Genomic DNA, 26570 nt, shown 5'->3' with positions numbered 1-26570 from the left:
ACAATGGATGCAGAGCAGAACTAGGATACTTCAAGTACAACTCGCTATATGAAAAAAGATATTCTGATTCTGGTGCTATCTCAGTAACTGAAACACAAACTCCCTTACCACCAAAATACAAAACCTGAAAAAAACCCACTCAGCACAAGTGTAGCAAACCTTCAATACCATCACAACACTAACTCCAAGAACTCAGACAGCAATATCCCTTCCTATTGAAAGGCAGCAGTGCAGCACCAGTGCACGTCCTATTGAGAATGAGAAAATGCAACAAAGACAACTGATAAAAATCCCTACCTACTAGTGAAATACCTCACTCACACATACAGATCCAACCTTCACCAAATACAAAATAAAAGACCACAAATTACAAATGTGGAGACACAAACTGGAATGGAAACCTCAAAAAGCCACTCTGCATGCAGTGCAAACCTGGAGAGCTAGAAACAGAAATACATCTCCTCCTACACTAAGCAAAGTACAAAGAGAGAAGAAATGCTCAGTCCCCAAACTGACATCATATGGCTCTTGCACCCCATCACTCCCCTGCCATGCCTCCATCATCCTTCACTTCTCCCAGTTACTCCCTTTCAATCATCCGCTCACACTCACATCCCTGCCCAGCATTCCCCACCCCCCACATCCTCTTCCCTGTGCTCCCTCTCTCCCTACCCCCTTTATTCCATCTCCCTGCCTGCCCAGCTACCCCAACCCTGTTTCCCACCCCTTCCTGTTCAGCAGCCCCCACACCCTCTCCATTCCACCTTCATCTTCCCAGCATCCCCAGCCTCCTTTCCCTCACCCTCCACAGGGTGAAGAGATCATCAACAGCATCACTCCCAGATTCAGCAGAAGAAGATACATTTTATGTCCCATCAGGCCCAGAACAGCCGGAGATGAAGGAGGAAACAGCCTCCCATTGGGCCAGAAACAGGAGAAGGAAGTGAGAGTAACCTCCTGTCAGACCCAATGCAAGAGAAGTCAACCAACTCCCATCTGGGCTGATAAGGAGGCAGCCATCTGCTGGCCTTGTGACACACTTACCGGGACCTTGCAACACACCAGTGTGTCCCGATACATCTGTTGAGAACCACTGCCTTACAGCTTACATTCTAGTCAGAGCAAACAGACAAGACACAGAACAAATAAGCTTTGAGTCAAGACTAGAAGGGCATGGAGCTAAATTGAGGATTTTGATAATCAAATATGATATTGGGGGTGGTGTTACAACAGGCAAGGTCCACAGCTAGTCCGAGGACACAGAGATATGTGAACAGGTAGGGTATAACTGAGGACAGGAATCACTTTAATTGGGTAAAGCTGTGAGAAATCAAGTCTTCACTAAAGTCCTGTATTAAGGGCAATATTCATTTGTTTGCACTAGGGATGTGCCTCATATGTACATGGGAATAGTGTTACCTTATCCCACTGCTTATCACACCAACTAGCAATCCGAGAGAATTACACCTAGCTTCATTCACTGTTTGGTAGCTGTCAGTTCTTGCCCTCCTAATTAATTTGGATTTTTGGGCCCCAAAAGCATGATTTTGCACCAAGTTTATAAACCCTTTATCATTTGTTCCTTTTTCAAATCCCTTTTCATATTTTCCACTCTTCTCAATATGTGCACTCTTACAGATTTGGCCTCAATATATGGAGTACATCCGCTATGCAAGTCTTCCATGCAAGAGGATTCTGCATTCTGTCAGATAGCCAACTGTAATGAATGAGCTCAAATAAACCAACACACAGGAAGAATCTTGCAACTTTTTTTTATACCTTTTTATAAAATTTTCAAAGATGTAACCACAATTTCCACACACTAATGCTAAATATGCACACTTTTTGTTGAATGAAAGAAAATAAAAGTAAATATTTCTAATTCAATTATTTTTATGTACAATTTTCAATCCAAATAATTTACAATTGCATCATTTTGATGGACAGAAGATGAATTAATCAAGTATGAGAGTTCGGCACATCAAAACAGGCTGTTTATCAGAAATCTGCTACTTTCCATTTTTAGAGAGACCATTGCTGTAACCAATAGATTGTATATGTTTACTTCTGAATTCTAGTTTCTGGTGAGAATGACAGAATCCATAACTGGGTTATGCAGATCTGGGAGGTAAGTGTGGCAGAAAACGACAGGTTTGAAGCTTAGCTTCCATCTTCTGCTGAAATCCACTGCAGGTTTAATGGACATTACACTTCCCTTTATACACTTTGGGATTTAAGGCAGACAAACAGTGATTCAGAAGTTGCTTTTAGTAAGTTAGTAATCAACTAAAAGACTTTGGAAGAAGTAGCCCTTACGAATTAAAACTAAACTACTGAATTACTACAATATACAGTCCATTTCAATTCTGAGGAAAATAAGATCTTACCAGCTGGACAGTTTGCATACAAGTGCCAGACCCAGACTGAAGAGCTGGTCACAAAGCCCTAGTTGAATTTGTGACTGGTTGAGGAAGGAGAGTGGGGTAAACTAATTTCCATGTTATAAGCTACAACCAAACCAATAAAAAAGCAAATGCAAACAGACAAGGAAGAATTTAGTGCTGTCATGGGTTAGTTCTCGATGCTATTAAAAACCGTGCCCCTGAACATTCATGTGTGTGTGAGATGCTAGACATTTGTTTGAATGAAAGTTCATTTAGCTTGTCAGAAGGAAGGAACACGGCCCAGAACCCTTAGGGTAACCAACTTCATTCCAATCTGATAAAAATGAAGCAATCCCTCAACCATCTAAATGCATTCAAATCAATACTTCCATTGTCTTCAGATTTTCCCCCCAAAATAAACCTATCATATAAAGCACTTTAAAATGTCAATAAAAATATCAATTCACTAAGCTTTCTAGTTAAAATACACTTACAAGCATAAAACAAATTTTAAAAAACCAAGTACCTCAAATTGAGAATATCAGACCTTTTTATAAATATGTTTTTAAAAGCATTTTACCTCTTCTGTACAAACAGGAGATATGTTTCATTCAGTGCAAGATTAGTTTAGTGAATTCAGGACAGTCACTGTAGATCAAGTCTTCTGTATTCTATTTCTGCCCACATTCACGCACAAACGCCATCTTCTCTAGGCCTCCTAATAACGCAGCTCCCTTACCACTACAAAGAGCTTCAGCATTAGCAGATCCACGAGCCAGACCTGCCTAGCACTTAAAAATATATTCTCTCTCCTTTTTGGTTTTGATAAGTACAAACATTCATTGATAAAGAGAGAAACAAAGCAAAATTGTTAACTTGAGGAAAATTGATCTTCTTTAAGAAGCATGAGCTCACAGATAAGGCATCTCGGAGTTTGGTTGATTTCTTTTCTTTGCATACAACACAGGAATGCAGTTTTTGTAAACAGCTCCAGACCGGCAATACTAAAATAGAGGACAAGCTTCCAAGAACCCAGCACTAATCCCAACAATTAGGAAGAATAACCCATTGGGTCAGAAAGAGAGAAATAGCTGAAAGTTAATCTTGGGGCGGCAAGCATTTGTTTCATTTTCTTGTTTAATTGAGCATTCAGAGTGGCCTCCGAAAAGCCTTGAGGTAAATACTGATGCAAAGCTTTGATTTCCAGGGCACAAAACATTCATGAGTCTATTTCTCTGGTATGTCACCTCCTGTGGGTTTTGTGGCAGCGCTGCTGTAACCCAAGGACTTCTCTTGCGCGGCGTTCGCTTTCGGCGGATTTTCTGGAAGCTGAGGCTGCTGAGCGGCACTGGGTTTAGAAGCATGAATGGCCTTGGAAGCCGAGTTTGATGAGTGTCTTCGCTGTCCCCTCTCCTCACCTGCAGAAGCTGACGAATGCCTTTTCCTTCCAGATTCTTCACTGATAGGGGGCTGCACAGAAACAGATTACAATTCACATTTTAACAGCTGAAGTCTCAAGTGCCTGAAAACTACCTAGAATTCTCAGACCATCTGGCAACAGGATCAGAAACAACTGGCCTGAGGATTTCCACACTTTTCTGCCAACTAGACAGCACTGCAGTAATGCATCCAGTGCTACCCACTGTCCTCCAATCACTGCCAGAAAGCTTTGTAATGAACTGAACCCAACTAGCAGCCCCAGGCCTGCTTCCTGTCACTCGACTCTCATTCACCACGTCTGTCATGCCAACGAGCATGCAACTCAAAACAATGGCTCCTGCAGCTTCCTGCGCTAAGATGCTCTAACATTCTCTTGCAAAAGCTGCTGTTAGACGTTTTTAAAGCATTTGACCAATCTGAATTTTTACACAACTGATCTAGCACTAGATGGAGGGGTAGCTTCTCCCTTTCCAGTCTTTTCTTCAGTGAGCTGTTTGTTTTCTAGCTCTGCAGGGGGCCTGCAGCTGGTACTTTGAAAGTCTACACTCCAGCCCTCCCACCAGCTCTCTCTTTATAGGACGACTGATCCAATGGGGGCAGGAATATCAGATGTGTCTGCTCAGTTAGGCAAAACAGTCCCTGGTATTTTGGGAAAGGATGAGAGGAATTGTACAGTGCAATGTCTGTTGGTCAGCAGTATTCAGACAAACTTTGTGGAAGCTTTGAAGTTGTCCCATCTGTGCTTAAATAGAAAAAGGACCAACTTATTATCTCATGTCCTTTCACTGGTAGCTCAAGGCGAGTTACATTCAGGTGCTGTCCCCAGAGGGCTCCCAAGCTAACAGGTCTATCCAGTAAAGTGCGGCCGCGTTTACCCCACTCCTAACCCGCGTTCTACTCACTTTCCGGCCGCGTTAGCCCTTCCTGCGATCCACAACCCCCTTTAACCTACTCCTACCGCGTCCTAAAATCCCTGGGCAACCCCTTCCGCACGCGGCATGTATACTGCATGTAAACGAGCGAATTAGCTATTCCCTAGCATCCAGTAACCCGCGCCCCGACTATCGCTATTTTACCCTGCCGTTTTGCCGCACGTTTAACCTGCTAACTTACCGCCTACCCTTACCCCTGCGTTAGAGGCAGGGGTAAGGGTAGGCGGCAAGTTTTCCCCCACCCCCCGCTCACCTGCCCTGGCCGCGTCCATGGATGCTGGTCTCCGGGGCAGCCCCAGTCCTCTCCCCTCCTCCCGAAGCAAAAAAAAGCGAAAAGCAGCCTTGCTCCGGGAGGAGGGAAGAAGGGACTGGCAGTGAGAAGCGGCGAAGCGACTTACTTTTTGCACCCCCCTCCGGACATCGGACGACCTCTCCTGCCTCCAGCTGCTCGCGAAGATGGACGCCTGCACGGCCGCTGAAGACGTGACATCACATGCTGTGACGCCAAACGTCGTGACGTCACGTCTTCAGCGGCCGTGCAGGCGTCCATCTTCGCGAGCAGCTGGAGGCAGGAGAGGTCGTCCGATGTCCGGAGGGGGGTGCAAAAAGTAAGTCGCTTCGCCGCTTCACACTGCCAGTCCCTTCTTCCCTCCTCCCGGAGCAAGGCTGCTTTTCGCGCCCTGCTTCGGGAGGAGGGGAGAGGGGACTGGCAATCCCGACTTCCTGGTATCTGTCATTTCAAATGACATTTGAAATGACAGATACCAGCGTGGCCGTGAAGCGTTAGGCCCGCGCACCCAGGATACTGTATAGCGCTCTATACAGTAAAATGGGTTGCACGGGCCTAACGCTTCACGGACGCTTCTTAGACGCAGCTTGCATTTGCAAGCTATTTACATTCAGGATCGAGCGGTAGGTGAGCTGCACTGTGCGTGTGGCAACTGCGGGTGCGCCGGGCACTAACGCAGCTCTTCCTACCGCTCGTTACTGGATAGACCTGCTAGTCTGTACCTGAGACGAGGGAGGGGGAAGTGACTTGCCCAGGGTCACAATGAACAGCAGTGGGATTTTAACTCTGGCTTTGCTGGTTTTAAGTCTGCTGCACTAACCACTAGGCCACTCCTCCTTATCCACTTAGGCTGCCCTGTAGTTTCTAAAATCTCAATTTAGAAACTGCTTTATCCAGCAGTACTGGCACAGGCTCTTCTATAAACATTTTCTCACATGCTTGTGGTGCAGATCAACCTCTAGGGAAGGCGGGCATAGCAATTAAAGTTGCTGAGGGGGTCTCCTATAGTAAGAACCTTAGAGATGGCAGAGGTACTCAAAAAACCCTAAACAATTCTGATCAGGGATTGCACAGCCTTGTGGAAAGCTTCCAGACAGGCTTTGTGTCCAGAGATAGCTTGAGAAAAGCAGAAAGGAGATTATGTATGAACTCATTTATATTACATTTATATTCTGTCTTTCCATAATACACAAGACAATTACATCAGAAAAATAAAACTTAAGACAGAACTATTACAGCAGCAATAGCGTAAAAGCATTACAAAACATATGGTAAAATATAAAATAGCATAAAATAATATAATGCATCTAATATAATAAATAGAAACCAAATCATAAAAGTATTAAATACCTGCATATCATTTATACCTGGAAAATAATGAGCTAGTCAAGATTCAAAAGTAGTAGTAGTTTGGGCTCTTTAAAATAGGATGGTTTATATACATCCAGGATAACCTACTTAGACCAGAATTTAAACTGCTCACTCCCACAAATAAAAATCAGGTGAGCTAAACAAAGCAAGCCTTAAACGGGAAAACAAAATTTCCAAATAAATCAGGCATCAAGGTAAAAGAGAGCTGCTGAAGAAGTTACTGGGAAAAAAATAAGACGACCAAAGGAAAGAGATGGAGGTGGCACATTGTCTTGGAGAGTCATATGTGCAAATGCTCAAAAATCAAGAACTGGACACCACCAAGGCAGAGGTGTCCTTGAATGTAGCTGCAATCACAGACGAAAGAATGGAAGCTAAGATTGGGAGGTGACCATCCAATCTGCTACTTTTTTTTAAGGGGTTAGTAAAAGTGAATACTGGTTAGCTGGTGGATGTAGTATATTTGGACTTTCAGACAAAGTACCCCAGGAGAGACTCCAAAGAAAATGAAAAAGTCATGGGATAGGAGACAATGTCCTACTGGGAACTGCAAACTGGTTAAAAGGCAGGAAGCAGAGTAGGACTAAGTTGGTCAGTTTTCTCAGTGGAGAAAGGTAATCAGTGGAGTGCCTCAGGGATCTGTTCTAGGACTGGAAAAGGGAACAAGTGAGGTGATCACATATGCAGGCAACACAAACTTATTTTAAATTGTTAAATCACAAGCGGATTGTGAGAAATTGCAGGAAAAACCTTGCAAGTGAGACTGGGCATCCAAATGGCAGATGAAATTTAATATGGCCAAGTGTAAAGTGATGCAAATAGGGAAAGATGTTAAGTTCCACATTAGGAGTTACTACCCAGGAAAAGGATTTGGGAGTCATCATGAATACTACTTTGTATTTCTCTGCTCAGTGTGCGGCGGTGGCCAAGAAAGCAAACAATGTAAAAAATAAAAATAAATAAAATAAATCTGAATGTCAATGCCTCTGTGTGGCTTCATGGTGTGACTGCACTTTGGGGCTGATGCAGTACAATGCGCGCAGCTGAGTGCACTGTTTTGCTTGCAGTTGGACGCGGGTTGTGTACGCGCGTCCTACACGCCGGGAAACTAATAGCTCTCATCACATGCAAATACATGTGAATGAGGCTATTAGTTATTCACTCCTAATGCAAAACAAAATGTGCGCCCAATATACACATTTCTGAGTACCCAAAAAGTTGTACAGAAAAGCAGAAAATACTGCTTTTCTGTACTTCCTCCGACTTAATAGCATGGTGATATTAAGTCAAAGGAACGAAAGATTAAAAAAAAAATTTTTTTTAAGTGCTGGCAGTCAGATTTGGGCAATGGATGCTCGGTTAACCAGCGTCCGTTTTCTGAACTCATGGCTGTGCGCCGATTAAGAAAATGGATGCTGATAAATTCAGCGTCCATTTTCTAAACCGGCGACCAGCTGCCCGCTCTTGGCCACCAGTTGTCAAGGAGGTGCTAGGGGCGCACAATTGACCCTAGCTCCTCCTTGACAGCATGACTCCTAATTAAAATATTGCATGGCACCCGCAGGAAAGGTGCCTGGGGGCATGTCAGTGCCCGCTTTCAACATTTTGTTTTGCGTCGGCCCCCTTGAGTACTGTGTATAATTCTGGTCATCACAAACCAAAAGAAAAAAATATATATAGTTGAACTGGAAAAGGTACAGAGAAGGGTGACCAAAATGATAAAGGAGATGGAACAGTTCCCCTATGCAAAAAGGCTAAAGAGATTAGGGATGTTAAGCTTGGAGAAGGGATGGCTAAGAGGGGTATGTTAGAGGTCTATAAAATCATGAGCAGAATAGAACAGGTAAATGTGAATCAGTTATTTCTTCTTTCAAAAAAAATAAAAGCTTAGGAGACACTATGAAGTTAGCAAATAGCACATTTAAAACAAATAGGAGAAAAGCAAATCTGCTTACCTGTGACAGGCGCTCTCAGAGGACAGCAGGATATCAATCCTCATACATGGGTGGCATCATCGGATGGAGCCTAGCCAGAATTTTGATCTCAGTTTCTAGAGCTTTCAAACATGCCCTACTGAGCATTTGCAGCTGTAGTTATCGCCCTCCCTCTAGGCAGAGTCCCTCAAGCCATGCTATAGCTAATACATGGAGAAACCAACTTCCAGGGGAGGCGGGTGGATTTCGTGAGGATGGACAGCCTGCTGTCCTTGAAGAACACCAGTTAGAGGTAGCAAATTTCTTTTCTCTGAGGTCAAGCAGGATGGCAGTCCTTACACATAGGTGACACCCAAGCTTTAGGCAATCTGGCAGGACAAACGGGGAACTCCACAGTGCAGAAAGTAGCACTTTTCTCCCATTTGCCTGGGAAGCAGCAGACCCAAACAGGTCTAGGTGGGAAAAGAGTTGGGTTCTACAAAAGAAAATCATAGAACAGACTAATATCTTGATGCATAGTAGAGCGCCTAATGCGGAAGCGTGATGAGAAGTCCAGCAAGAAGCATACTTTGCCTTTTGGGACTATTATAGTCAGGGTTTTGGATCAGCGAACCCTTTCAAAGTAGGTCTAGATCCTCCTAGATACAGGAAAAGGCCTAGAGAATCAACCAAGAAAAGAACTCTTGGATAAAGTCTCAGTTTCCTTCGGTGGCACACAAATGAAAAGCCAACTGGGGCCAGAAAGCCCTCCAGAAAGAAACTGTGGGTCACTAAAATCTGAAGGACAGAATGCATTTGCAGAAGCACGCCCAATGACTGGGGCAGAAAACCCTAAGCAACACTTAGAAGAAAACGTGGCAACAGTGGCCGGGTCTGTGGCAGACCTTACCTGTCAAAGTACCAGACAAAAGAGGATGACCGAGTACTAACACCCGATTTGATCTTGGATCCTGCAGGGAACAGATAGCAACTACCAGAGGTAATGAAATCATTTTTTGGGTAATCAGAAAACAAGAACCACCCCTTGTAGGGGTGGACAACCCAGCATCCAAGGGGGGACCAATAAGGGTCACCTTTGGAAACCAAGTTGTATCTCCCTTTTTCCAAGGGACAGAAAATCAACAGGAATCGGGGCCCCCTGATCCTGAAAAACCTTCCTACTCTCCCGAGTGAGTTACTGTCGCTAATCGCTGAGGTTCATAAGTACCCAAATTGGCCTCAGGTGGCCACCCAGTCAAACGAGGTAGGCCACCACAGTACTCCATGCACCAGCAAGAACAGTCCAATGACCATCACTACTGTCCCCCAAACCCCCACAGGTCCTGGCCTGAAATGAGATTCAAAAGAACTGAGGTCCAGTTTGGCAATGGACCGGCAAGGGTCAGAGCCCCAGAGGCTTCCCCCTAATGGGGATTCAACGTAAGCTAACATGGGAGGGGTCAAAAAACATATCACTCTTCTGTGGGAAGGAAAGACCAGGAACGCAGTCTTAGATCAGTCTTGTGGCAGTGGCACACAACATGTGCTCACCATGAGGAGAAACACACACCCCTACATTAGAGGGCAAATGGAGAAATGTTGCCCTCCGCTTTTAAAAATGCAATGACCAGTACTCATGCAGCAGTACTCCTGTCTTGAGGGTAGAATCCCACAGCATAGCAGGGATCAAGCACCAACTGTTAGTCTTGGCGGCTGTGCACTGCCAAAACGCAATCCAAGAGTGTATGATGGCACTCTCTGCACTAAATGTGCCCATCACATCCTAAGGTACAAAACATTTGAGGAAGCAGATACCTTGACATGACTATAGCGGTCCCACTATCTCTGGCAAAGCTGTGCAAGGCACAGATAGAGAGAATGTCACCCACAAGCCCATAGAAACATAGAAATGATGGCAGAAGAAGACCAAACGGTCCATCCAGTCTGCCCAGTAAGCTTTCACACATTTTTTTCATACTTATCTGTTACTCTTGTCCCATGTAAGTAACTTTTTGATTCTATTTCCCTTCCACCCCCGCCATCGATGTAGATAGCAGTGCTGGAGCTGCATCTAAGTGAAGTATCTAGCTAATTGGTTAGGGGTAGTAACCGCCGTAATAAGCAAGCTACCCCCACGCTTGTTTACCCAGCCTGTGCAATTCAGTCCTTGTTGGTAGTAGTCAGAATATAAATTATCTTTTCTTCATTCCCCCTGCCGTTGAAGCAGAGAGCTATGCTGGATATGCATTGAAAGTGGAGTATCAGGCTTATTTGGTTTGGGGTAGCAACCAGCATAACAAGCACGCTACTCCCCTGCTTTTTTGTGGATGCAAATCCTTTTTTCCACATTTCCTCTTGCTGTTCAAGGATAGAGCAATGTTGGAGTCGCAGTAACCATGTTATGTTTATTGAATAAGGATATTAATCTCCAGGTAGTAGCCGTCATTCCCGCAAGTCACCCCCTTGCCTCTTCTCTTCATTCACATCCTCTAGACATTATGGATCCACAGTGTTTATCTCACGCCCCTTTGAAATCCTTCACAGTTTTGGTCTTCACCACTTCCTCTGGAAGGGCATTCCAGGCATCCACCACCCTTCTCTGTGAAGAAATACTTCCTGACATTGGTTCTGAGTCTTCTTCCCTGGAGTTTTAAATCGTGACCCCTGGTTCTGCTGATTTTTTTGCAACGGAAAAGGTTTGTCGTCTTTGGATCATTAAAATCTTTCAAGTGGCTGAGATCACATGATGCACTGAGGAAGGAGAACCAGGGGTCACGATTTGAACCAGGGGTCACGATTTGAAGCTCCAGGGAGGAAGATTCAGAACCAATGTCAGGAAGTATTTCTTCACGGAGAGGGTGGTGGATGCCTGGAATGCCCTTCCGGAGGATGTGGTGAAGACCAGAACTGTGAAGGACTTCAAAGGGGCGTGGGATAAACACTGTGGATCCATAAAGTCAAGAGGCTGCCAATGAAGAGTGGGTGACTCGCCAGAATGATGGCTACTGCCTGGAGTCAATACCCTTATTAAATAAACATACACAGGCTTGACTCCAACATCGCTCTAAGCTTCAACAGCAAGAGGAAATGTGGAAAAAAGGATTCACACTCACAAAGAGGGGAGTAGCTGGCTTGTTACGGCGGTTACTACCCCAAATCAAATAAGCCTGATACTTCATTTTCAATGCATATACAGCATAGTTCTCTGATTCAACGGCAGGGGAGAAGAAAAGAGGGTTCACACTCACAAAGCGGGGAGTAGCTGGCTTGTTACGGCGGTTACTACCCCAAACCAAATGGGCCTGATACTTCACTTTCGATGCACATCCAGCATGGCTCTCTGCTTCAACGGCATGGGAGAAGAAAAACAACCAATAAGGGCTAATAACATAGTCTGGGTAAAACAAATAAGCATGGGTGCAGCTTGCTTATTGCGGCAGCTACTACCCCCAAACTAATCAAGCTAGATATTTCACTTGGATGCAGCTCCATCACTGCTCTCTACATTAAAGGTGGGGATGGAAGGGAAATAGAACCAAGAGCTAAGAGAAACAGATAAGTATGAGAGAAAATATGTGTGAAGCTTGCTGGGCAGACTAGATGGGCCATTTGGTCTTCTTCTGCCGTCATTTCTATGTTTCTATGTTTCTATGTTTCTATGTAATCCCTTCTCCCTCGGCGTCTGGCCTTCGCTATCGGGCCCCATCTACATCGCCAAGCCAGATAAGTGACATCTACTCTGCCTTGAGCGGTAGCTTATATCTTTGTGATTCTTTATTTCCAACCCGGCATGCCCGCTCGCCTTCCGAAATCTGCAAAAGAAAAAGCTGCGCCGACTCCTCCAGCCCCTGTCATGGCCGCTACCAACTCGGGCGAGCCGTCGTCTGCTCTGGCTTTAGCCGACATTAAAACAGCAGTACTAGAGGCATTGGGACCCGACCTCAAGCATATCTCGGCCGTGGTTGCTGAAATATCAGCCAATTTAAATAAGTTTGAAGCGCGATGTGCTGAGCTGGAGGAGCATGTGTCAGAGGCACAAAATGGCCTCCTGACAACGCAGTCAGATATCACAGCGCTGAAGGCAGCAGTAGAGAAAAACATGGCGAAACTTGAGGACCTGGAAAATAGGTCCAGAAGATCCAATCTGCGTTTTATTGGGATTTCAGAATCCATTAACGATCGCATGCTCCCCCATTGGCTGGAAAAAGAGCTGGACTTGACTAACACACATGGCCGTTTACGAATCAAACGAGTGCATCGCCTTGGCGCCCGACAGCCAAATGCCACGCGGTCGAGAGTCGCTGTGGCCAAGATTTTTAACTTTGCGCACAAGCAAGAGATTCTGACCGCTGTGCGCAAGGGTCGGGCGCTGTATTATGACAATGTGAAGGTGCTTGTCTCAAGATTTCTCTGCAGCGGTTGCGGCTCAGAGAAGGGTCATGACGCCTGTGTGTTCCCAATTGATTGCCCAGGGCTTGCGAGCTACTCTGCTATACCCCGCTCGTCTGCGGGTGCAAACGGAGGCGGGAGTCTCGTGGTATACTACACCGCAGGAAGCTAAAGGTTTATTGAAGGCTCCAGAATCTGTTGGGACCGGCCCTGGGTGAACTTTGAAGTAGAGACCACTTTCCTTGCCTTGTCTCCTACATGGGCTAGCGACGGAGTTTGGTTCACTGTTTCCTTACCAAAAGAGATGATGTGTGCCTTGCTAGGACTGTTACAGATTACTCCTGATTCCAACATTATATAGTTGAACACAGTTTATAAAGTTGCTCTGGAACATCCGGACGCTTGCTGCAAGGCCTGATGGCTTTTGGTGGTTAAATTTCACCGTTTTTTTTTCCACGAGGGAGCTGCTGTTTGCCAGCCACTTTTTTCAATGTTTATGACTTCTTCTCGGGACTGTCATGAGTCCATTGGCTACCTTCAGCCTTTTCTGAGTTCATTACATGTGTCCCTGGTCCCATGAAGTTTGGAATATGGGCTACCTATATCTCTTTTTGGTAAACTTGCCGGGTTATAATTGTTTATATCCTGCAGGATAACATGAGGCTATGATTGTTCATACCCTCAAGGTGGACTTTTCTCACTGTTAAGAATTCTTCTCACACTTTTTTGGCAGCAGATTTTATTTTTATTAAGTTAAGTTTTATTAAATTATTCTGATTTTTGTGAATATGTGTCTCATATTGGTTCTTTTCAAACTGGATGCAGATGGGGTTTGTATGGGGGTGGGATCGACCAGCATGGTGGTGATCTCTAAGTATTATTGGGATGTTACTGTACAGGGGTATGGGGGAAATGTCATATCAGGGAATTTACTGTACAGGGGTATGTCATATCAGGGATGTTACTGTACAGGGGTATGTGAAATGTCATATCAGGGAATTTATTCAGCTAATTTTAGATCACTCAGGTACCGAATTCCTTGTGGTGGGTGGTCTCAGCTGGGAAGGTCACTGCCGCGGATGATCTTGCTATACTATTTTTGGAATCTCCATTTTCTGCTTTATCTCTAGTTCAGTCACTGGATTAATTACTTGGAACGTTTGTGGGATAAATTCCCCTATTAAAAGATCTAAGATTCACTCCCTGCTCAAACGCAAATGGGTGAGCATTGCGTTTTTACAAGAAACCCATCTTACAGATTTGGAGCATGACAAATTTCGAAGATGCTGGGGGAGGAGAGGTCTACTATGCTTCGGGCACTACTAAATCAGCTGGGGTGGTGATTTGGATTAATAAACATGTCCCTCTTCAAGTTACAACCATGATTAAGGATCCGTTGGGCCGCTATGTAATCTTGGTGGGCGCCTTATATCAGACACCAATAGTTTTATGTAATGTTTACACCCCCAATAATTATAGTCGCAGTTTTTTTCGGGAACTTTATCAATCTGTAGTGCCTTATGCGGATCATTGCCTAGTCATGGGAGGGGACTTTAATATGATCCGGGATGCCCAACTTGACAAATCCCCCGCATCAGGTGGGTTGGAGGGACTTGGAAGGGGCCCTTCCTTTCTGGAACAATCTTTGCATCTGGTGGATATCTGGCGGGTTTTACACCCTGGGGAGAAAGATTTTACACATCTCTCCCGTGCTCATGGCACACTCTCTCGCATTGATTACTTTCTAATTAGTGCCCGGAACGTATCACAGGTGCGAGACATGGCCATAGATGATATCGTTATTTCAGACTATGCCCCAGTACATTTAGAACTTTCTTTGAACAATGCTACTGCTGCTAACTCCCATTGGCGTTTTCCGTTTTATTTAGCTAAATGATGTTAAATTTCAAGAATACCTTCGCGCCCGTTGGGAAGACTATGCTACTTTTAATGCTCAGCATGTGGAGACTCCGGGGTTGTTCTGGTACACGGCAAAGGCAGTGTTAAGAGGGGATATCATTTCATATATGGCGCACAGGAAGAAAGCTATGGACTGTATAATTTTACTATTGACTGATCAACTGACTAGGGCAAGGAGCACCTTGAATCGGTCTAACTCTCATGAGGCCAGAATGCACTTTCTTTCGGTACAAGGGGAACTGAATACTCTGTTGCACCAATGTGCTAAGAAGAGTTATTTCTATTACCAACATAAACTCTATCAATATAGTAATAAAGCTGGCAAGTTGCTTGCTAATCTGGTGCGCAGTTCTCATGGCTCCCGGTACATACCCGCTGTGCAATCCTCAGCTAGTAAAATATTAACGGGCACAGCGGATATTTTACACCGCTTTCGAGATTTTTTATAGCAATCTGTATACCACTGAGGGATGGGAAAGGGGAGCCTGTGAGCATTTTTGCGATCACCTAAATCTGCCCCCATCTTACACTGGCGCAGAAAGAGTTTCTCAACATGCCAGTTACATTGGATGAAGTCACCCAAGTGATCAAGAAGGCCAAAGCCCTTAAGACCCCTGGGCCGGATGGATATAGCGCGGAATTTTATAAGTGCATTTCGGACCTAGTGGGACCCCCTTTGGTTCGGGTTATTTCTGACCTGTTGGAGATCGGATCCTTCTCTGCTCATACCAATACTGCCAATATTACTCTCATTCATAAGCAGGGGAAGGACTCGCTCCTCCCTGAGTCCTACCAGCCTATTTTGCTTTTGAATTTTGATCAAAAGCTTATTGCCAAAATATTGGTAGACAGGCTGCCTGAGGTACTCCCTTCCCTTATTGGACCAGGGCAGGTGGGCTTTGTCCGGAAGCGATATGCCTTGACTAATATTCACAAGGTGATCGCTGCCATGGCAATGTGCTGGCAGATGGGGGCCCCTTTCCTCGCTGTCAGTTTTGATGCCGAAAAGGCATTTGACAGAGTGGAATGGGACTATCTCTTTTTTTGTGCTGCATCGAATGGGGATTGAGGGATTGTTTTTCAATGCAGTCAAGCTCCTATATCAAGCACCGGAGGCTGCTGTGATAGCGAAGGGGTCCAAATCTGACTCCTTTTTTATCACTAGGGGCACTAGGCAGGGTTGCCCACTCTCTCCCATTTTGTTTGTCCTACAGCTTGAACCCTTATTACAAACTATTCAAATGGCCAAGGGAGTCAAGGGCTTGCGGTTTCAATCTACAACATTTAAATTTGCAGATGATATTTTAGTTTTTCTAACAGATCCCCGTAAGTCCCTACACCCCCTACTTCAACATATATGGGCTTTTGGAATTTTTTCAGGCTTCCGTTTAAACTTGCTTAAATCTATGGCACTGGCCTATCCAGCGACCTTACAGCAGGAATGGGGTGATGAATTCCCGCTTGCGTGGGCGGATATATCGTTCACTTATCTTGGGATCACTATTCCCCGGGAGCTCTCACAACTCTATAAATTAAATGTCTTCCCATTACTGAAACATACTCAAGATAAGTTGCTCTCGTGGACCCGTCTGCAAATATCTTTGGGAGGCAGAATCCATTTGTTTAAAATGAGCATTTTGCCTAAATGGCTGTATCTTTTTCAAAATTTGCCTTTGCTGTTGCGTAAGGTGGAGTTGCAGAGGCTGGATAGGGCCCAGAGATGCTTTTATTGGCGAGGGGGGAAGGCTCGAATCTCATTGGCCTGGTTGCGGGAGAGGTGGGGAATGGGGGGGTCTCGGAGTCCCCAACCTAGCGCTGTACAATTTAGCTAGCAACCTTCGAATAGTAAGAGATTGGTTACTGGATTCATCCACAGTCATAAGCCTCCAGGCCGACACCGAGTTGGCCTCCCCTCTCTCTTCTTAAGTTTGTGTTGCAGGCCCTGGCTGCTTCCTTGCCAACCTTTTTGGTACAAAATGCTCTAATTCGACCTATGCGAACCTCTTGGTTGCGGCTTACATGATTGCTGAAAATACCTTGCATATGTGCTTACTTTTTGCCCATTCGAGGTAATCCAGACTTTTCTCCTGGATCACAGTCAGCTTTATTGCGGGGCTGGGGGGACAGGGGAATTCACTTATTGGGGCATGTGCTGACGCCTGAAGGTCAACTTATCCCTTTTTCAGAGCTTCGGGAGATCTATGCCCTGCCCGCAAAGGCGGTTTTCCCTTATTTACAGCTTCAGCACTACGTGGGCTCTCTTCCTTCTCCTACCCGACAAGCTTCTCATTTCCGGTCACTGGATGCTATTCTCTCCTTTGAGGGAACTAAGACCCCTTCTCTATCACAGTATTACCAACTCCTTAAGCACATGACGGTCCAGGATCCCTGCAGTACCCTGGTTGAGCACTGGAATAGCAATGGGGTGTTTACGCTTACTGTGCCTATTCTGAAAACGTGCTTCAGAAGAGTATCCCAACTGTCAGTGAATTCTTATTTTAGAGAAATGCAATATAAGTTCTTGAGTCGATGCTACATCTCGGCGCAAGGGGCTTTCCACTTACGAATTTCTGCATCTTCAGCGTGTGTGCGCGTGCTGCGGTGGGTCTCCTGGCACATTATCCCATGCTTTTTGGTTATGCCCTGATGTACATCAGCTCTGGTCCCGGGTGGTTCGATATCTTGCAGCTTTGCTGGAAGTACATATCCCCTTTTCGCCCCTATGGTTACTTTTTGATTGCATTTCTCCTCTGCGGATTCGGAACTTGGGATCTCGTTTGCTTATTCACAAAGGGGCGGATTTTCAGAGCCCTGCTCGCGTAAATCCGCCCAAAACCGGGCGGATTTACGCGAGCAGGGCCCTGCGCGCCGGGAAGCCTATTTTACATAGGCCTCCCGGCGCGCGCAGAGCCCCGGGACTCGCGTAAGTCCCGGGGTTTTCGGAGGGGGCGTGTCGGGGGGCGGGTCCGAACCGCGCGGTGTTTTCGGGGCGTGTCGGGAGCGTTCCGGGGGCGGGCCCGGGGGCGTGGCTACGGCCCGGGGCGGCCCGGGGGCGTGGCCCCCAGATCGCGTCCCGGTGCGCTAGCGGCCCGCTGGTGCGCGGGGATTTACGTCTCCCTCCGGGAGGCGTAAATCCCCCAACAAAGGTAAGGGGGGGGTTTAGACAGGGCCGGGCGGGTGGGTTAGGTAGGGGAAGGGAGGGGAAGGTGAGGGGAGGGCAAAGGAAAGTTCCCTCCGAGGCCGCTCCGATTTCGGAGCGGCCTTGGAGGGAACGGGGGTAGGCAGCGTGGCTCGGCGCGCGCCGGCTATACAAAATCCATAGCCTTGCGCGCGCCGATCCAGGATTTTAGTGGATACGCGCGGCTCCGCGCGTATCTACTAAAATCCAGCGTACTTTTGTTTGCGCCTGGAGCGCAAACAAAAGTAGGCTGTTCGCGCTCCTTTTAAAATCCGCCCCAAAGCTTGTTTAGTGGTTAAGAAGGTTATTTTGGTACAATGGAGAGAGGCTTCACCCCCTTCTTACTGGAGTTGGCGCAATGGCTTTCATCGTATGATGCTCCTGGAGGCAGCTGGGATACGTATTCTCGTCACAAGCAACGCTTCATGGTCATCTGGGACTCTTATCTGCAAACCTTACCACAACATTCTCGTAGCTCTATTATTAATGAGTGATGTCAGATGGCAGCTTTCCTGAGGACTTCTCTATGATTTTCTGGGTAGATGTCTCTTCTCACACACACACGCTGATTGACCTGTTCCTCATGGATTGGGGTGGGAGGGCTAGGGATGGTGTGGGTTGATGGTGATGTAACTGATACTGTTTGGTTATAAATTGTTCTCAGAGAGGGGCTCAGTGTACTGCCCCTCTCTGTTATTGTATGCTTGTTTTTAAATAATAAAAACAGTTATATATAAAAAAAAAAACTTTCAAGTATCTGAAAGCCTGTATCATATCACGCCTGCTCCTCCTTTCCTCCTGAGGCACTTGGAGAAGTAGATTACCCCCACCGTACCAGATCGTGCACGATGCACTCCACTGTTTCACTAACTCCTAATGGGTCAGCATGTACAGTACGACTGTGTCCCAATGCCATTGGGGTTCTGACTATGGCTGTCCTTTGTGGTGGGTGGCTTTCCCTCCATGGTACCTGACCACACTCCATGATGCTGATTGCAGCCCTTGCTTTGGGGTCATGAACAGCTCACCACCCTTTCCGTCGCATAATGGCAAAAGGGAAACCCATCGAAACATACTGTTCCCATGGTGCTCTACGGTGGTGCCCTGTGGCATCTGACCACATCCACTGGTGCCCACAGTGCCAATAGTGTCCTTGGTGCTCACAAGCGATGGATTGCATCTATGGTACCAATGATGTCGCGCCCAGGGTTCAGATGGTACTTGACCACATCACAGCTGCCCAGCATGCAGCGCTATAAATGGTGCCCCAGCACCCATGGAATACATGGCGCCCAAAGGCACAGATGACTCACAACACTGCATGCCAAAAATGTCCAAGGATTGGCGACACTGATAGAGACTGCTGCCCGAAGATGTCATTGGTCCAGTGGTACCAAGGACTCCATCGGTGCCTGAAGGCAGAGGCTCTGTGGCACTGATGTGCCACTTGATGCCCCGCAGCACTGACATACCACATAGGTGCCCAAAAGAACAGATGACAGCCGATGTCCTCGACTGTTCCCGTCAGCTCAGCTATGCGCCAGAGGGTGTCGATGCTGCGGGCTCAATGGTGTCCATGCCAGTGCCTATGGCTGATGATAACCTCAACAGCAACTTCGGTGCTCAGCAGCACAGATAGTGCTCAAAGCCATGCAAGGCCGCCAATGCCCCATGACCCCAGTGCCTTTGGTGCTTTACAGCGGTTCCAGACACCCAACAACGTAACCACCCATGGCACCTGACGACCTTATGCCATCGATGGCACACCTTGATGCCCCCATGCCATCCAGACATTGCAAAGGGGCTTGACACCCCTAATGCTCAATAGCCTCGAGGACACTGGTCCATGATGCACCTGGACGCATCGGCGCTCCAGGGATCCTGGGGTCAACAGCAACCCTGGCGCTCAACAGTGTCACGGTTGTCCAAGGCCTCAAAGCCATTAGCCAAGGGCTTGCATAGAGCTTAAGGGCTCTCAGGACCCCTGTGCCTCAGCGGTCGTTGGCCTCGAGGGTGACTAGGTACTCAACGGTGATCCTGGTGCTCTTTGGTGGTAATGGTGCTCGACATTGTCGAGAACAGCCACGAATGGCATTGCTGCCAAACACACCCGATAGCCTCCATGGCAGTTGAGGGCGGCCCTGCACCTCAATGGTGCTTGAGGGCGGTTTCAATGGCGACAAACTGACCATGGTGCTTGATTGCAGTCCTGGTCCTGTAATCTCTTGCATCGAGGCCCATGGTGCTCGATGACACTCAGGTCGATGCCATTCCTCTGCAGCATCGAGAGCCCATGGCACTCTTTCTCTATGGCGCACCATGGCACTTGCAACCGCCTATGGCATGGAAGGACTCCCACCCCCAGTCAGGGCAATCAACAGCATGCATAGTACTCGATGGTGCCCATGGTCGATAGTGGTCATACATCTCAATGGCATTGAGGGCGTCTTGGCACCTTGATGGCATCAAGGATGATCATGGCACTCCACATCAAGGATGATCATGGCACTCCACAGACGTCCTGGTCTTCAATAGTCCTAATATCGACGCGACAGACTGTCGGTATGCTGGCATAGGCAACCCTTACTGGGCATGGCACCGAAGTTGCAGCAGCAACACTGCTTGCCCAGTCTCCTACTCACCCTCTCTCACAAGGAGCTACATTGCCATCACTGGCAAGCAGGAGAGGAGACTATCATCCAGGGCTTCTGCCAATGGAGACTAGTTCCTTAGAATGTGGGAGGATGAGCTCTCCTCCCCCCCCCCCCCCCCCGACAGGAATGGTGTGGTCCTCGATCACTTCACTGTCCGAGCCTCCATCAATGCTGACTGATCAGCGAAACGACATGGAACTCCTGCCCAGGTAAAACTCAGTGGCCTACATGTGTCACCCACGGATGGCATTCTTTCAGTCCTATTGTAGGCAAGAAAAAGGTATTCTGAAGCCTGTGGGGACAGCCCGCTTTATTCCCCACTCTGGTTTCTCATTATCTCTGGTGGGGTAGCACTAAAGTACACCCCCTTATATGCAATATGAACAGCCCAAGAACAGACACCTGTTTGCCTCAGAATCAGACATATTTATTTTCAGACATTTCAGATTTACCACTTAGAACAAAATAACATCTTATGCTAGGCAGGAAACTTATAATAATAAATCCTTAGCATAAAATAACCTTCTGATAATTAGCTTAGTAGATAAGTAGAAATATATCCCCACCTTGGCTGCAACTTGCTCATTCTTTAAAACACATCTTGCTAGCCCCTAGAGAGTAAGTCAGGAGTTAAGCCCTTCTCACCACTCTCAAGACCCTAACAGCTCAGAAGCCAGGGGAAGTGATAGTACCAGACACAGTCTGTGTCTCTGAAGCAGTTGTGGGTCTCGCCTCTGAAAGAGGGCAGAAGACTTGCCTAGTTCCTTGGGAAGATGAGGGGGGATTTGATATGATATGATAGAGGTCTTTAAGATCATGAGAGGTCTTGAACGAGTAGATGTGACTCGGTTATTTACACTTTCGAATAATAGAAGGACTAGGGGGCATTCCATGAAGTTAGCAAGTAGCACATTTAAGACTAATCGAAGAAAATTCTTTTTCATTCAACGCACAATAAAGCTCTGGAATTTGTTGCCAGAGGATGTGGTTAGTGCAGTTAGTGTAGCTGGGTTCAAAAAAAGGTTTGGAGAAGTTCTTGGAGGAGAAGTCCATTAATGGCTATTAATCAAGTTTACTTAGGGAATAGCCACTGCTATTAATTGCATCAGTAGCATGGGATCTTCTTAGTGTTTGGATAATTGCCAGGTTCTTGTGGCCTGGTTTGGCCTCTGTTGGAAACAGGATGCTGGGCTTGATGGACCCTTGGTCTGACCCAGCATGGCAATTTCTTATGTTCTTAAGACCCTGGCAAGCATGCCTCTGGATACAACAGCAGGGGCTGGAGAGCTCTTCCATACAGCACTTTAGGACACTGGATCTGGTTGGTCAGCATAGTTGCAGGATGGGGTAGGGAGCTGCATCTCAGACGTCTTCTTGCTGGTGAGTGTAATCTGGTGAGCCGCCATCCCGAGCCCTTTATTTCAATGGGTTTTAAAAGCTTAATGCATACTAATTTAGTGCATGAATCCAGTTCTGATTGGGTCCTTCTTTACTAACTTCTTGAACCCCTCTAGTTTGACCATCAGGCAAGTGCATGCCAAAGCTGACTAGGTCTTGTGACCGAGTTGATCTGTCTGACAAAGCCCCTTTGTGATTGAAGGGTCCCATCTCCAGGCAGAACTGAGTCATGCTGACAGGTTTGAATTTGTTTTTAGACATACACACCTGGCTTGTAATGTCTTTGAGCCCTTTTCTGAAGGACGACTCATATAGGCTCAGACTTGCTTGTGCTCTCTGCTGTGTTTGCTAACACAAGACTCCTGATATCGGCTGCCTATGTAAATAGTGCCTGCTTGGCAATCAAAAAATTCAGTTACAGCTTCAACTAGTTAGAAATTCAGCATTTGTGCTCTCTGAAATACAGTTCACCTAATCATTGAATCAGAGAATCCATTTTTTGCATGCACAGTAGTACATTTGGGGTTTTATTCCTACATTGTCAGCACCAAAGGCACAAAAACAGACAGAGCAAGGAGAGGACACAAACTAAACTGCAGATGCAGTATTTATTTATTATGGAATAGAATGAGACCGCCAGGCTGCACAACGACTAAGGCCTGCCATGCAGCTGGCAGAAAGTTGAAAGGAAGAGAAATAAAATAAGAATAAAATAAAAACTACTGTAAAGAAAAAAAAAAAGAAAAATTGCTGCAGCTCTAGAAAAAAATCTCAACAAAAACTGAGGAGAGAGCAATACCATGACCACATGGCTCCTGCGACCAAATGGCTCAGTGATTAAAAAAGACTAAAGGATTTTGCCTAGGGGGCAGGGTGATAACTACAGTTGCACATGCTCAGTAGGGCATGTTTGAAAGTGCTAGAATCTAAGATCAAAGTTCCAAGCAGAGCTCCAGCTGATGATGTCACCCATGCGTGAGGACTGCCTGCTTGTTCTCTCAGAAAGGTTTTTCGTTTAATGTAGCATTAAGCTCTGTACTTCACTGCTGGAGCATGTGGTTGAGGCAGTTAGCGTAGCCAGGTTTTAAAAAAACGGTATAGACAAGTTCCTGGAGGAGAAGTCCATAAACTTATTGACCAGGTGGACTTGGGGAAAACCACTACTTATTGCTGTGATGTGGATTGGCTGCTGTTTGAGACAGGTCTAACCCAATGCTTATGCTTTTAAAGCTTCAGTTTCTTCAGAAGAGAGTGTAGAGAAAAGGAGAGAAGTGCAGCTCTTTATATTAGGAACACAACAGTAACCACTGAAAAGGAAAGCAGTGTTACTGTGTTTCTCTGCAAAAACCTACAAGAATTTGTATGTACATGGGAGTACAGACCTCCAGCACAGGAAAAGAAAATGTTTTAGTCATAAAGGAAAATTGGTTCTTACCTGCTAATTTTCGTTCCTGTAGTACCACGGATCAGTCCAGACTTCTGAGTTCTGTCCACTCACCAGCAGATGGAGGCAGAAAAAGTTCCAACTGACTCCGCCCCTTCCGTGAGGTGCACCTACAGTATGTCAGTATTTAAATGTAAGAAAGCAGAAGAACTAAAAAACCCAACTAAGTAGCTAACTGCTATAAACTGGGAGAACATTCCATAAGAACCAGACTCACTGACCCAAATGGCAGCAGAGCACCTAACATATAACAAATATGTTATGTGAAAATACTTATCTGCAAAGTAAATAACAAGAACGAGCGGACTCTCCTTTATCTCCAAACTAAAATGGGCGGGACTCTGGACTGATCCGTGGTACTACAGGAACGAAAATTAGCAGGTAAGAACCAATTTTCCTTTCCCTGTACGTACCCGGATCAGTCCAGACTCCTGGGATGTACCAGAACTCCTTTACCTAGGGTGGGACCCTGAGAGTCCCGCTCGGATCACTGCATCACCGAAACCCCCAGATCCTGGACCCTGAACATCCAGGCGATAATGTCTAGCAAAAGTATGTAAAGACTTCCAAGTCGCCGCCCTACAAATCTCATGCAGAGATACTTGCTGACACTCCGCCCAGGAAGTTGCTTGAGGCCGAGTAGAGCGAGCACGAAGACCAGACAGAAGCGACCAACCATGAAGTAAGTATACCGAACCAATAACTTCTTTTAGCCATCGGGCTATAGTAGCCTAAATGCTTTGTGCCCTGTCTTGGGACCGCTCCAGAGCACAAATAGATGGTCCGACATGCGGAAACTATTAGTGACCTCGAGATAACGCAATAGAGAGCGCCGCACATCTAGCTTTCTCAAATCTCTAGACTGAGGATCCGAAGATTGTGAATCAGGAAAAGATGGCAGATCAATCGACTGATTCAAGTGAAAAGAAGAAACCACCTTTGGAAGAAAGGACGGAACAATCCTCAAAGAAACTCCAGAATCTGTAATTCTTAAAAATGGTTCTCTACAAGATAAAGCCTGAAGCTCAGAAATCCTATGGGCCAAAGAAATAGCCACCAGAAAAATCACCTTTAAGGTAAGGTCTTTAAGAATAGCCCTCTTTAGAGGCTCAAAGGGCGCAGCACAAAGAGCTTTAAGAACCAAATTTAAACTCTATGAAGGGCAAGGATTTTTGAAAGGAGGACGCAAGCGTTTTGCCCCCCGAAGAAAACGAGCCACATCAGGATGGGATGCCAGGGTAACTCCTTTTACCTTCCCACGGAAACAAACTAGAGCTGCCACCTGTACCCTGAGAGAGCTGCAAGATAAGCCCTTAGCCAGACCAGCCTGCAAAAAAGACAAAATGTCAGGAATCAAAGTCCGAGTAGGAACCACCTGATTCTCCTCGCACCAGGATTTGAAAACTCCCCAAACCCTGACATAAGCCAGGGAAGTAGAGGTTTTTCTTGACCTGAGAAGAGTAGCGACCACCGCATCAGAATAACCCTTATCTTTCAAGCGCCACCTTTCAAAAGCCATGCCGCTACCTCTTCCAAACAAACGGAACCTTGGCAGAGAAGATTCGGAAGGTTCCGAAAGCAAAGCGGACCGTCCACTATGAGGTTGACAAGGTCTGCAAACCAAGGACGTCTCGGCCATTCCAGAGCTACCAGAATCACCTCCGAGGGATGAGATTCTATGCGCCGAAGAATTTTGCTGATGAGAGGCCAAGGAGGAAACATATAAAGCAGAATGCTCACTGGCCAGCGAAGAAACAAGGAATCGACTCCTTCTGCCCCTGGCTCTCGACGTCGACTGAAGAAGCATGGAGCCTTGGAGTTCCGGAACGTTGCCATCAGGTCCATGCTCGGCGTGGACCACTTTTTGCATATGAGATGAAACACCTGCTTGGAAAGTTCCCACTCCCCGGAATCAAGATGATGGCGACTGAGAAAGCCTGCTTGAACATTGTCGAGCCCAGCGATGTGAGACGCTGCAATGCGAAGGAGATGTTGTTCCGCCCATGCTATCAACAGCTGAGCCTTGAACGTGACCGATTGGCTCTTGGTTCCCCCTTGGCGGTTGATATAAGCCACTGACGTTGCATTGTTGGAAAGGATTCTGACTGACTTCCCGTGAAGAAGTGGTAGAAAAGCCTGTAAGGCTAGTCTCACCGCTCTGGTCTCCAAATGACTGATCGACCAACGAGATTCCTCCTGCGACCATTGCCCCATAACAGACCTGTCGAGACAAATTGCCCCCCAGCCAGAGAGACTGGCATCCGTTGTGACTACTGTCCAAACTGGAGCCTCTAGGTCCAGTCCACGACGCAAATTCTGCGATAGGAGCCACCAATTGGACTGGAACGAGCAGAGTCTGTAAAAGGAAAGGGAAGATGAAACTGTTCCGACACCGGATTCCAGCGGAAGAGCAATGCTGACTGAAGTGGTCTCAAATGAGCAAATGCCCACAGAACTAAGTCCAAAGTGGAGGCCATGGAGCCTAGAACCTGTAGATAATGCCAGACTTTGGGAAGAGACTTGGACAACAAGACCCGAATTTGACACTGTAGTTTGATGATCCGTTGTTCCGTGAGAAAAACTTTCCCCCGCCGGGTGTCGAACAAGGCTCCCAGAAACTCCAAGGACTGGGATGCTACTAAGTGGCTCTTTGCCGGGTTGACAACCCAGCCAATGACTTTAAAAGATGAAGAACTCTAGACACAGTCAAGCGACAGAGATGTTCAGACTTCGCTTGAATGAACCAATCATCTAGGTAGGGATGAACAAAGAATCCCTCTTTTTGGAGCTGTGTGGCTACTACAATCATTAATTTGGTAAAGGTCCTGGGTGCCGTGGCGAGACCGAGAGGAAGAGCGCAAAATTGAAAGTGGTCCCCCAGAATCGAGAACCGCAGGAACTTCTGATGATCGGACCGAATTCCTATGTGAAAATATGCCTCGGTCAGGTCCAAAGAAGCTAGGAACTCGCCTTTGTGAACGGATGCCAGGACCGCTCTTAAGGTTTCCATGCAAAACCTTGGGATTGACTCTTTTTAGGTCCAGAATGGGACGAAATGTGCCGTCTTTTTTGGGTACGACAAAGTAGATGGAAAAACGGCCCTTTCGTCGCTCCAATGGAGGTACAGGCACAATGGCCCCGAGCTCTCTTAGACGATGTAACGTGTCCCACACTGCCTGACACTTTAGAGTGTAAGAACATGGAGAGATGAGAAAAAAGTTGCGAGGGTGCCATACAAAATCTAAGGCGTAGCCTTGT

General features: G+C 46.5%; 1 protein-coding gene across 3 annotated transcripts in view; it reads right to left on the bottom strand.

The window, feature by feature from the left end:
* Nucleotides 1-1756: 1756 nt before the first annotated feature.
* The window catches only part of LARP1B (La ribonucleoprotein domain family member 1B), a 579846-nt gene continuing 555032 nt past the window's right edge, over nucleotides 1757-26570 (bottom strand). For all 3 annotated transcript variants that reach the window (XM_029591271.1, XM_029591184.1, XM_029591362.1), the window contains one exon: nucleotides 1757-3854. In XM_029591271.1, coding sequence (XP_029447131.1) covers nucleotides 3612-3854 — 243 coding nt within the window. In that variant the 3' untranslated portion in view covers nucleotides 1757-3611. The remainder of the gene's footprint in view (nucleotides 3855-26570) is intronic.

This window comes from Rhinatrema bivittatum, chromosome 1, assembly GCF_901001135.1.
Source record: "Rhinatrema bivittatum chromosome 1, aRhiBiv1.1, whole genome shotgun sequence".
Taxonomy (NCBI): domain Eukaryota; kingdom Metazoa; phylum Chordata; class Amphibia; order Gymnophiona; family Rhinatrematidae; genus Rhinatrema; species Rhinatrema bivittatum.
Note: the sequence above shows the minus strand (reverse complement) of the source record. Positions and strands in the feature narration are given on the sequence as shown.